Source organism: Diorhabda carinulata, chromosome 1 (assembly GCF_026250575.1).
Source record: "Diorhabda carinulata isolate Delta chromosome 1, icDioCari1.1, whole genome shotgun sequence".
In the NCBI taxonomy this organism is placed as follows: domain Eukaryota; kingdom Metazoa; phylum Arthropoda; class Insecta; order Coleoptera; family Chrysomelidae; genus Diorhabda; species Diorhabda carinulata.
The window spans coordinates 9,196,599-9,210,635 of NC_079460.1; the positions used below are offsets into that span (position 1 = coordinate 9,196,599).

The window sequence follows — 14,037 nt, forward strand, 5'->3', positions numbered from 1 at the left end:
ATTCACAATTTCTAATTCCTCTTTCATTTACGTAATGCCTAAAAACAAATATTTAAGGACAGCTCGACACTCAATTTTCTCTATTTTCAGAAAAATCTTCACCTATCGATTTTAAAATAAAAACTAAGCGTCCAAAATGGCTGTAATTTAAGTAAGATTCTCTCAAAGCATGTGCAAATATATTTCCTAACTTATATGAGTGCTGACATCTTCAAGTAGAGAGTGGAAATTTTTCAGACAACCTTCCTAATATTAATTATGAAATTATATCTAACGGAATTTCTTCATTCGTACCCCTGCATCGAAATTTTTCCATTATTCGGGTTGTTTGTTTGGAAATTTTCGGTTATTTCTACGCCACTCAAATTGATATTTCAAAAGCCAATATTTCCCATTTCCCAGCTTTTGTGAAAATATTTATTTTCTACAGTCAGAAGATCGGACTTATTTGTAAAAAAGCAATCAGGTGACTAAATAAATTCTGTCAACAAGTTTTTACTAACAACACCGTAACATCGGATAATAGCTCCATAAACTGACTTTTTCGTCATTGATTCCACTTTAAAGTAGGCCAGAAGTACCTTCCGTGTCCTCAACGTTTTTCTTGTTGCACCTATTTTCATGAATTGGATTTATATTATCCTAGGAGGCCACTACAGCTGAATTTTCAATATTTCGGGGTGAATAATTCAAGGTTGCCGAAAAGTTAACTCTCATGGGTGACACATATGTGGTAGGTACTTAAAACGAGAGAAGAAAAAAAATAATTTTAATTCTTATACAATTTAGAAGTAATTAATTAAATAAAATTATTAAAAGTAAAGTTAATTAGCCACAACAATTGCGAATGCTTATCAATCATATGCCAGCCAAACAGGTCCCGCCTCCTGCCAGTAGCTTGGTCCGAAATGGAAACTCCGCCTGTGAGGTTAGATGGGTTATGAAGTTCTTGAATGCAGTATTCTTGAAAGCATTGCGCGAATTGAAATTCATCGTCAGCTCTTTGAAATCTATGGGCTGAATACCAAGAGTTAGCTGATCGTGCATCCATGGTGTAGACAGCCGTCAAAGTGTCTATTACTTGAAGCGCAGGGAGCGACTGTCCTTTATTAATCAGTATTTTGTTGAACTGGTACCGCAGCGCGTGATGAAGGAAGGTCATTCATCAATTACGGAGCTGAGTGATAATTTTCTGCAAATATCACGATCCTTGTTGCATGAGATTGTTTTTCCGGCACATATCGGCACTATTCACGAATTTCTCAATCCTTGCGGTGACTATATTGGAAAATAGCTGAAATATGGGTGTACCTACTTGATGCCAATAAGTTCCCGAAAGTGTGGGTTTTCTTGCAATAGGGAAATTCACTTTCCATTTTCTAAGAAAATATCCTAAAGCATGATAAATAACATAAGGATAAAAAATGCAAAAAGCCAAAAAATAAACAATACTAATAGTAGTTATTATAAATTTTGGTCAAATCTCAGCAGCTATCAAATTATTTTCATAAATATGAATTTAAAATCATACATCAGTAGCCTAAAATAAAAAATGGTATCGTATATGAATCCCTTATAATAAATGTGATAATTTTTACGTAGGATAAACGATATTTGGATAATAGATTATGATGTCATCAATACGATAAATAACTAAATAAATTCTTAGGAATGATTCGTATAAATTGAATGGAAAATCTATCTGTGGTTAACAAAATTCAAAATTCTGTTTCATAAATTCCAATATAGTTATATATAATTGCTCCTGGTTCGTATATTAAAACTTAATTTATAACAATGTAGGAAAGTAAGTCTTCATTGGTTAAATAGATTGTTTTCTGATATCCATGTGGTACTTAATTTATAAAGTCGTCAGATAATATAATGAAGCGAAAATTCAAAGAATTTATTCATATACATTAGAAACCAAAAACATCTGTTAAAGAATAGAAATATTAAACGGTCTAAATAAGATATTTTTCCATAAATTATGTGGGAATATGTGTGATATTTTGTTTCTTTCAGACAATACAGGAGCAAAACTCTTTGTCGCCGGTGTCAACAAAAACTACAAGAAATAAATTTCCGTTTAAAACCGATGGGTTCGATGATGCTGTTTCCGATTTTGAAAGAACACTTCAAAGGTCTAAAAACAAATTGTCTAATAACTTGCCAGATGTTACTGCCGTCTCAGGTTAGTAAACTATTTATTTTTTGTTTTCTAAATTACCCAAATGAGTCAAATATACATACTAAAACTGGAAAATTTATGTTTATTGTAGATCGCTTACTTTCATTCTAAGTAAGCAATGCCAATACATTTTGCTCGATTTTCGAAAATAGTTTTATAAATCAATATTAACATATCTGGTTTAATCTTTCGTTTCGCCAAGAAACTTAATACAAAATATATTAGAGGAAAGTGACCAAAAGGAATACCATTATGTTTCTCTATTATAGAAAAAAAGATATTGTAAATAAAATTATTTTATTCTTATTTATTATCAATCATACAGCTGCGGTCAAATTATTGAAAGTCTTATTTTACATATATTTATACTCCATTCGGAAAAAGTGTAGAGTAATAAATCATTCCCTCTCCTGGCCAACTACGTATTAAGAAATATTTACTTTTTACGTACTCCATAAACTTTTCTCACAGTGTCAAAACAAAACACTCTCACTGCCAAGTCGAAACCTGTACGCGAATATAATGATTGAAAGAGACAGAACATGATTGTCTTTAGCAACTACGAGTATTTGTTTCCGAAAAATGGTGGTATTCCATTTTAGGGACACTATTCCATATTTGTCACTTTCCCATAATTAGGAAAAATAAGCAAAATCCTTTCAAAAAAACCTGGATTGTTAATATTTCGCTAGATTAAGGAAAAATTCGTATACCTGTTATCTCTGTTTAGAACTTATTAGAAAGGAAAATGAAAAACTTTTTTATGCAAAGATCCAAAATATCGGTACATTTATGTCACAATAATGTGTTGCAATTGAAGACATCATGAATGTAGCTTATTATAAAACCATTTTAACGTATCTATTGAAAACGCTTTATGAAGCACTTGAAAAAGTAGAAATACCGAAAAAATTGAGGAAACTCATTAAAATAAGATTGACTAATACAATCAATAGAATTTAAATGGGATACTATTTATCGAATGAAATTATATTGGAAAAAGGACTAAGACAAGGCGATCCTCTCTCTACCAACCTATTTAAAACAATATTACAAATAATACTAACCAAGTACAATACTGTAGTCCTCGTTATATATTTAAAGGGTGGGGTGTCTTATTTACGTAATGTATGTATACACTAACATTTATTAAAAAACTATTCACTAATACTCAGCATACTAATTTAATTTAAATTTAAAAATTTAAATATACCATTTAGTTCACTTTTCACTATTCTGATATGTTCACTTTGACATTAAATTATTTACTTACTCTCCTGGTGCTAGAGAATCGTTTATATACACTATCGCTTTTTCCAAAATGTTCGATTTCCTGGAAATTTCTAATTTGCTGTGAACAAATAAAAAAGCCTTTTTAGAAATTGTCTCTATAAAAACTGCAACATCATAAAGTAAACAGGTTGTATAAGGAAAACAAAGATATTGTTACTGTATTTAAAACCTAATGTATGTATATGTATGCATATGCCAATGATATATTATGATTAGACTCGCAACGAATAGTATATTCGGCAGTATACCGAATACCGAATATTCGGCGAGGACCCTGACCGAATAGCCAAAAGTATTCGCCAAAAACTTGTATAGACGTGATTGTTTCGGGCTCCTTTGTTTTGTTCTAATGTATCGCGGTATATTGCTAACGCACTGCATGTTTCGACAAGTTCATTCGTGGACATCGTATTACGTTAAGTACAGTTTATGGTGCTCTCTTAGTTTTGATCTGTTTGTGTGTGTGATAGTGTAAAATTTAACAAATAAACAATTAAATAATTACGAACGTACTTTAATAATAAAGAAATCGATTATGGCCTTTAAAAAAAATCGCCTATATGGGCATACTTCGAGGATGATGTAAATGATCCGAAAAGTGCCGTGTGTTAACTGTGCGAAATAAAAATTTCTCGTGGTGGCGTTGGAAGAAAGGTGACAACATCTGGAATGTTAAATCATTTAGAAATTAAACACAATAAAGAATATCATAAGTTGGTACCCACGTTCCCTAAGGGGCAAGAAACTACAAATCAAGATACGAATGTAAGTAATAAACCTTCATCGTCAAAAAAAACAATTAACTCTTGAAAAATGTGCAGAAATTGATAAACTATGGGATATTATGATGACCCCAAGGCAAAAAAGTACCATGCGTTAATTGCTGAAATGATCGCACTTGATAAAGAGGCAGTCAATTTTGTGTGTCTAGTCGACTTGCTAAGTTACATATAATAATAACCACTAAATTATATTCTAATGATACCAATCATCAACTTTGTTAGAGAAGATCTAATTCTACGTCTCCTCTGTAGACAGTAATTGCCATAACGTTTTGTTTACCGGTATCGTTTAGTTTTTTGTTGAGTGACTAATTCTACTGTCAAAGAGTTGTAGTGATGTTCCAAATGGCGCTTTCAATTGAACGTGTGCATCGAACCTAAACAATTGTTCACTCTACCATTTAAAACGCATGCGTAGATTTAATGCACTTTATTACACTTCTAAGTTAGATTAAATAAACATTTTATAGAGAGAGGTGCCGGAGAGTAGCCAAAAAAGAATGGAGAAATTGAACAAAGTGAAATTGTTAAGTGTGTTTTTATGGATGTGGTTTTGGTTATTACGACGATTAATTTATCTAATAGATAAGATAATTTTTGTTGATTCAGATATTGTTGATTATTCTATAAGCTACCAAGACTGCTATGCATTATTATGTACGGAACATTCACAAAAGATTTCTTTAGTTTCCGGTCCGACCATGACTGTTTTACCTTCAGCCCATGATGGGACTGCGAGGCACGATTTCGATACTGTGACCATTGAATCATGCGGAATGAGCCCTTTAGCCTTGCAGAAGATACGAGAACAAATGGCCTTGAGTCTCGAGAGAACTAAACAATTAGAAGATCAAGTTAAATTAGTTCCAGACCTTAAGGTAAGATATTTTGTAATGAATGCATTATATTAAGTATAATTATCGTCTGAATTGATTCTTATAAATATATTATTATATTGATATTGTGTATATTATACAATGTATTACGTTAATAATTGCACATAAATAAGAATTATGATAATTATCTCATTTAAAACAACAACAACAACAACATTGAATAAAATATTCAGGTAAAACATTTTGTGTATACTAGATTTTAAATTTAGAAATAACTTTTTGTTACCTGGTACACTTTTATATTTTTATTACTCTACTTTCGGCATATTTTCAGTAAACTGCGCATCTAAAATTTATAGAGTGAAACTTTTATAATTATTTCTTATTGTTTATGTTATTACCTCTCAACATGCTTTAAGTGCGAGATTAAATTATACGGAATTTTCTTATTTGATACTCATAGTCATAAAAGTAAAATTTTCATCCCCTTCATTACTTACAACTTTAATTTTCACATGATTTAATTTAACATACTATTTCAATTTAGGCTAACTTTGTATTTTTAATAATTTAATAATTTTCTATTTATGTTTTCGTCTTACTTGTTTTATTTTATGAAAATTTATTGCGGGACCATACTTTTCATAATTTCTTTTCCGTTACTTCTTATTGCTTTAAATTTCATCAGTACGAGTCATATAATGACGCTGCTGTCACTACAAATGATATAATAAGAACAAACAAACCTCAAATTCTTATATAATATACAGCGTCTCAATTAGATTATATCTTTTTCATCCCATCTTCTGATAACAAAATAACTAGATTTACTGGTTGACCTGCGTTGGAATTTTCGAAATTTTTGACATTTAGGCTCCTGCTTTGGAGCCATTATCATGAGGAGGGTGGAGATGGGGTGGTTATTCGTTCATTGGTAAGAAGTGATCCGATTTCGTGGCCTCAATCTGCCTATTCCTTGGAATTTCTAACTGGTGGGCTAGTCGCCTGGATCTTGAAATTATAGGGGAGCTATTGGTGGGTTTATGGCGCGTGTGGCAAGTATTTTATTGGCGGGGGGGATAATAAATGTGTGGCTTTTCGGGGGTTTTTAGAGGAAATGTTATTGTTGGTCGGAATAGTATTGAAGTGGATGAAGAAGGTGTTTCCAAATTGCCGGTAATCTCAGGCTATCCCTTGTGTTCAGACAGTTTGGACGCTTCTCTGTTTCGATAGCTTCTCGAATAATACTGGACTTGAAAGAGCGGAGTGGGGTGATGGTTTTGGTTCTATTCAGATCAATTGGATATTGTATATGGTGATTGGTTGATAACGTGACAAAAATCCACGATTTCGTATTAGCAAACCGCTAATTGAAAGTGCGCGAAATAGCTGAGACGCTAGGCATTTCAAAATATCGCGTGAGTATATAACCACCGTTTTCTAATCACATTTACTACCTAGAGGAGGCCATAACAGTCGCAGGGTTGTACTATGCCGAATTCGGCACACAAAATAAATCACATTGGCTACAAATTGCTGCCCCATTACCGTATTCTCCAGTTCGACTTTTTTTTGTTTTCAAACTTGAGCAGTTGGAGCATCGCTGGGTCAAGTTTATCGATCTAAAAGAAGATACTTTTCCGAGTTTTCGTTTTTCTTTTGTAAGTACCAATTTAAGCAAAGTATACATCTAAAACTAGTTTTTGGTTCTTACCTTCTCTTATCTAGTACTATGAAATTTATCAAAAGTTGAAACCTAACTATAGAATTTTGTAATGGTATTCATTTTAAACTAATTTCAATATGGTAATCAATCTTAAAGAACATAAAATAATTTCACAACATTTTTGCATATTTATAATTTATTGCTAGGTATCTAACAAGTATTTTTATTAATTAAATGAATATCTGCGGTGATTTTTTATATACATATGTAGCAATTTCACTTTATTAAGAAATAATGTTTAAATTATAAAAAAATACATAATTATTTTGATTAGATAACAAAAAGACTGAGGAAAGGATAATGAATAAATTCAGTTTTGCTTCGTAAATTTTCATCCGTCGATAATGGACAAGATTATTAAAGACTGGTGGACATTATTTTGTTTCATGTCAAGGTGAAACATAATAATATTAGTTATATAAAAAAATAAAGAAATATAATGATGATTTATCTTGGCAAAACATTGCTAACCCTTTTACGTTCTTTAGAAAGAATAATGAAAAATAGTTCTTCATTTCAGAAGCGTATAATTTATATACAAAATACGATTTTATTTATATCCTTTCTCTTGACGTTTAATATGCAATTTTGATCTTCACTGTATACAATATAAATCTCTGAACCAATGAACATATAATATTTATATTTTCATGAATTTATTTGTGGTTTTTTCTTCATTCTTTTGTGTATAATGAATCAACCATAGCTGTTGTTTATATAATAAGAAAAGAAAGAACTTGGAATAAAATTGTTACCATACAATTTTACTTCGAAGAACTCGTTTGGATTTTACGAGTTCCGATCGAAAAATCAATTTTTCTAACAGCAATTACAATGAATCTATTTCAATTAGCATATCTCATACTTGATGGACAAAGCGAACGAAGCCTTAGATATAAATTCGAATTAGACGGTATCCAATATCATACCAATAAAGGAAATAAAATATTTCGAAATGGCGATAAAAGACAACATGAATTACAGGATTCATATGGAACAAATCATATTGTTGCCAAATATTGGAGGTTCGAGGAAGAAAAAGAGAAAACTGCTCTACGATGTTGTGTAATTTGTTCTACTGTATAGATAATCTATTTGGGGAAGGTAATTGTAAATAAAAAAATTCAAACAAATAACTGAGAAAGGCCTTGATCCGCGTTACCGCCGGTTACCAAACAATATAATCAGTAGCAATCCAAATTTTAACTAGAATTTCCCGAAATTGACCTAATTGTCGGAGGGCGAACTCAAATAGAAAAGTTCGACACTGAGCACAGGTTATATGCACGACAGACAATAGTGACAGCATGGAAAATAAAATGAAATAGTAATTAATCTTAGTGCCTAGGGAACAAAGAGCTTAAACTTAAGAAAAAATGTGGATAGAAACGGGCACCGTAGACTAGACTACTTTTTAGACTAACGTAGACCGATAATCTCTGTCCAAGATACACCAGAGTACACCATATTTTACTACGAGAAATGGAATGCATCGTGAACGAACATGATAACAAGAATGAGAACGACACTGATAAAACAGAACATGATCTCGACCATGAGTAGGGACAAAAAAAGTTGGCATGATATGGCACACAGGATCAACGAAATACTGTCCACAGAAAAAAGGAGGGAAAGGGCGAAGCGAGCAGTGGCCGCCGTTAAACTCAAGTTTATGAAATCGGTAATTGTTGGAGAAGATGTCCACGAGGATGGTTCCAACTACTGCTGCGAAGACAATGGGGTGATGTTTAGTAGTTATTCCCGAAGAACGGGTGTACGTAAAAGTATTGTATTCCCTTTTTATACCGTCATATGTTGAGACAATTAGATTTTTCAGTCCGCTTAAGAAAATCGTGATTGCCGTGAATATGGTGAAAAATTGATTGTGAATAACGTATTGAGTTTTGTTCCAAGCTGAGAAGAAGTGTCAAAGAAACTCACGAAATGCTCAAATCGGTCGATGGTGTAACTTTCAGTGCCAGTGATCGAGAAATGTGAATGAGTCAGTTGATGAATCAAAAAAATATGAAAAAATGAATTTTACTTGGGGGGTACTGGAAGGTTTGCGCTTTTTAATCGCTAGTTTTCTGCTGAGATCAGATTATTCATTTGTCTGGTTCTGGCCGAAAATAAGATATGATGTAAAAGGTCACAATAGAACAAATGAAAGCCGATCTAGTCATGGATTCAAAATGGACATACATGCATTGCTAGCAAGTGTAGTACTTTGAAATATTTCAACATAAATTGTATTTTACCTTCTCGCTTTGTTTTTCGCTTTTTGTATCACACCTGATACCCTGCAGTTGAATTCAATTATTTCATCATCAGTCTTGTTAAAAAACGACAAATTGAAATGTCTAATATTTATGAAAAGTTATAAATCATGTAAAAAAATATTTTTATGGAGAGAGACTTATTTTCCAGTTTCTGTTAATAATGTTATAAAGCGGCAATGCCAAATGAAATTCATCTACGTTTTGGTTACAATAAACCAAAACCATTCCAATTAACATTTTTTACCACAATCAATAATCGTCCTTAATGCATTCTCAACGCCAGTACCATTTCAATTCGTATTGCACACTTAACAATAGTTTCTCAACAATCAACGGAAATCTATGCGCAAAAAACAAAACTTAGATGTGAATGTCTATTATGCAAACTTTTTTCATCAAAATCTTTCAAATTTATTGAAGTTAATATTCACAAGTTTTTAGTAATAATGACAGGTTGAGAGAGTCTGTTCACAACGATGAATTACTCAGATTAATATTTCTCTATTTATCTACTAAGAAATAATTTACTTATAAAAACGCTTTAACGAAGATATTCCCGATAACAATTGTCTGTTTTTGTTCTGGTGCCTTTAATAAACGAAATTTGTGGTCATCTTGTGGCGAATGAAGATAAATAGTAGTGAACATTTTATAGGAGAAAACATTCCATACAATCCTGAACATTTTATAGGAGAAAACATTCCATACAATCCACCATTATAAAAATCGAATCATTTATAATTATATACATTTATAAAATTTGGTGAAGCAGATATAGAATTGTGTTATCTTATGGCGATAATAAACCATATCGATGTTCGTAACGTGAATAGCATCATATATGGTCCAATGATGTGGTTTTTTTTGAAATTCACTTGTTGATATGTATTCAGCAGTTTATTTTGAAATGTATCTAACTACATATAACTCTGTACTTTATTTTCGCTGGTTGCTACCTCTTGCGGCGTTTTTGTTTCCTCTACTATTCGGAAGTAAAGGTTTTCTTTATCCGGTTCTACTATAAGTTGTTTTGATATCTTCCTCTTTCGATTTTCCTTTCCTCATTTACTAGAAAAAAGTGATTATCTCTGCATGGTTATCTTTTTCTTTGTTTCATCAATCCTATCGGAATAATCGTAACAGTCATGTATGTTTTGATCATCTTTTACACCTAGGCTCCAAAGTTTATTCTCCGTTTTCTCTCTGCTTTTAATCTACAATTTTAATTTAAGAAGGTTGACAGCTTTCTGAATTTATTTGTTAAAAATTGTACTATCATTTTCAAATAAACTACATTCATCGCTGTACTGATGAGTAGAGTTCAGTTCTGTGCCAATTGAACTGTGTGAGGATGGAGAAGTATATTTACATTTAGTATACCCTGTGGAGGTATTATTGAAATTTGCAGTTGTTGGTAGTTATCGAATTTCACACTTCTATATTAAAATTTGTTTTGGACGACCAGTGAAACTAGCATCACCAACTATTCAATTGCTCTATTTACCACTACTTCAACTTTATTTTCGAATTTTGGCTCTATCCTTTCACCATTTCTGAAATATTCTTTAACAATAAAAACACGTTATTATATTGTGCAAGGCTTCATTTTTATCGACCCAAAAAGTAACAATTCGCTTTTCACGTTGTTTCCATGAAAGTGTTATTTCATAGAAATAATAATAATAATAATAATAACATCAATATAGTTCACATTCAAAGTTCTCAAATCAATAAATTCCTAAGGCGAGTGCAGTTGATGTTACCCTTAGTCCTAACGGTTTAGTAACTATTCTACTTGGCGGTAAATAGTCTATGAATCATTCCTTGTTCATTATTCAATGAGTTGTAGTGAACAGTACGATCGAAAATTCGCAAAACATCATATTTAAAGAATATTTTTTTTGGTCGGTTTAGCCAAAGTATCGAAAATTATTCGTGAGTGTTCTTATATATATATATTGCAGTCAAAACATATGATTGGCTTCATAAAAACCAGAGGCGTAGTCACATGTCTAAAAGCAAAACAAAAAATGTAAGTGTATTATTTTAGTTGTAATTTTTATTGAATAATTGTTTTTTATTTGCATAAAGTTTAGTTATATTTCTTTTATAAGAGCATTTCATATTCCGAACTTTTTTTGATGATAATAATTATTTATCTTCAGTATATTGAATTGATCATTTGCTTTTATTAGCCAGTACAAAATTAAACATCCATTCTATACAAGATTATTGGTCCTCAATTTTTATTGATCCACCACAACAAACATTTGGTTTGATATTGATTGAGGTTCTTTTACAATTAATTTATTAATAAAAGAACAAACAGTAGATGCATTTGAACTCTAAAAAAATGGGAACTAAAAAATTATGATTACACAATTTAACTAATAATAATCTTACATACGAAAGAAACTTTGTAATACTTCGTAATCGCCTTATAAACAACTAAAGTCGACCAGTTGAATAATCGATCTATTTTCCGATTTACGTTGTTGCGGCATTATTATTCATATGGAATACACAAACGTGTTCTGCACGCTCTTTCCGGCCAAAAATAATGGCGTGCTTAACTGGAAATATTCGCTACATTCAATCCAAAAAGCTTCATACACCGTATAGACCTCAAAAGTTCTCGCTCATTAATAGGCTCTCCAGTTAACCTGCTTCTATTACCTGGAACAGCAAGTCTTTCAGATGATATTTAGGAAGCCTGATAGATCAAATATTTTAAAGCTATTACAAAGAGGAACTAGTGTGAAATGGCGACAATTCACCCAAAATTCTATTGGGTGTGATTTTCGCTCGATTAATGTTTGTTCCAAATATTGTTTTAATTCGTTGGGAACATACGTTGTATTAATGCAATTTTTAGAGCATTATAATGCTTTATTTTCAGATGAGTGGCCAAAGTTGTAGTATTTCCACAGGTTTTATATTATTCACCGCATAAATTACAAGAAACAAGTTAATTGTTTCCTTTTTGCAAAAAAATCGACACCGCAGTCATTTTAAGCTAAACAATAACAATTATGAAATGAAAACATACAATAAACCACGCCACGTGAAGTAACGAGTTAAAATTATTGAAACTGTGTATTCCCTGGCGACAGCCAGAAAAGGGAACACAGTTTCTTTGGATTGCAGTGTATATGTTACCTTAAAAATCATAATATACATTGTATCTTGTCCAAATCATTACTGTATATTTCGGGCTTGTAAAAATCTGACTTCCGGTAAATCTTTTATGGGCGGAAAATGTATTTATTGATTTGACATTTTAAAAAATGCCTTTATTGGATTCTCGGGAAATTATTGCTTGCTCTACTTATGAAGTTCGCTTCAGTAATATACTATACACACATTGTTGAAACTTGATTTTGAAATTACAGGTGAGTTTCAAGTGACTAGAATTTAAAAGTAGCATCTAGCAAATTAATCAGGTAAATACTTGAATAACAAAAAAAAATAATTAAGTGAATCAGATTATAGAGGGTGCTCCAAATGACATTTACATTTTTTTTGCATACTTCTCGTAAATTCGAAATAATTATACATATAATAGATGAATTGCATATCATATAATATCATATACCTATTCTAGATGGATTCTTATCCATTAATATTATTCCAAAAGAAGATATTTTAAATGTAAGTACAATCACACATTAGTCCACTTTTCGTTATAGTTATTGTTAAGTATTGAGAGAATTAGAAATAATATAAAAATGCCTAGTCTACTACTCTCTTTTATATACGAGGTCTGGCTATTAAGGGTTTTATTATAAAAATTATTCTACATTAGAATGCTCCCCTTCAATATATTCCTCTGCCCTCACCACACACCTTTCCATACGTTTTTTCCATTGATCGAAGCAGTCCTCTGTCGTGAGGGCTTTTAGGAGCTCTGCCGTTTTTTGCTTTACTGCTTCCATCGACTCAAATCAGGTCCCTTTCAAAGCAAATACTGCTTCACAGATAGCGCGTTATGGGCAGGTGCGTTATCCTGGTGCAAAATCCACGAATTGTTCTTCCACAACTCGGGTCGTTTTTTACAAACTAGTTCTCGCAGTGTTGCTAAAACTGACAAATAGTAAGTCTGGTTGACAGTCTGACCCTCAGTCATCACAATACCGTTAATGTCGAAAAAAACGATCAACATTGCTTTGAATTGTGATTTGTTCTCTCGGCCCTCATTAAAGCGGTTACTCGACTCAAAAACACGCGCATGAAATAGAGAATTGTCATAGGCCTTCTGCAGCAATTCAAAATACTCAGTAGGAGTTTTTTTCAATTTTGAGATTGATACGCTGCTCCTGTTTTTCGTCGCACATGGTTTTCGGCACGAGAAAAAAACACGTTCGTTTCAAACCGATACTGCTCAAATACTATAATAGTGACGGAAACGTCTTTTGGGACGTGCATAGACAAGATATCTAGATTCCAAACTACTACTCGTTTTTTACCCCACCCCGCCCTCTAGGCGCACAGTTATTTTATAGCCATACCTCATAGTCTGGAGCCCACTTATGGAATTAAATTGTTTGTATTATTTCAAAAAATTATAAAACTGCTAGGTACACAAATCTGTAATGATTTTATATTGAATCCAACTTGTGTTAGTAAAATGTTATAACCTGTATATAGTATATTTTTTAAAGATATTCGATTATCTACGTATCTATAATATGCCTTTAAAAATGGAAGAAGCTCAAATAACTTGATATTTAGAATTAGACAATTAAGTGAGAAGTTATAAATAAAGATAAAGAAATTCATTTATGCTTTATAGTTTTGGAGCTATCTTTTGTTCAAATATGAAGAAAAGTGCTATAAGTAGATGTCAATCAAAATTTTTCCATCATTTTCTTCTTTCTTCTTCTTAAGTTTTCTAAGGTATTGTCGCCTCCACATAATTATTTCTGCTTCT

General features: G+C 31.8%; 1 protein-coding gene across 5 annotated transcripts in view; it reads left to right on the top strand.

Annotated features, from left to right (window-relative positions):
• LOC130901914 (KN motif and ankyrin repeat domain-containing protein 2-like) overlaps nt 1-14,037 on the top strand; it is a 51,415-nt gene that overhangs the window by 22,888 nt on the left and 14,490 nt on the right. For 3 of the 5 annotated variants that reach the window (XM_057813625.1, XM_057813616.1, XM_057813633.1), the window contains one exon: nt 2,026-2,194. In XM_057813625.1, the coding sequence (XP_057669608.1) occupies nt 2,099-2,194 (96 nt within the window). In that variant the 5' untranslated portion in view covers nt 2,026-2,098. Of the gene's footprint in view, nt 1-2,025; nt 2,195-4,953; nt 5,145-14,037 lie in introns of all 5 variants that reach the window. The other 2 variants (XR_009060338.1, XM_057813603.1) reach the window with 1 other exon arrangement.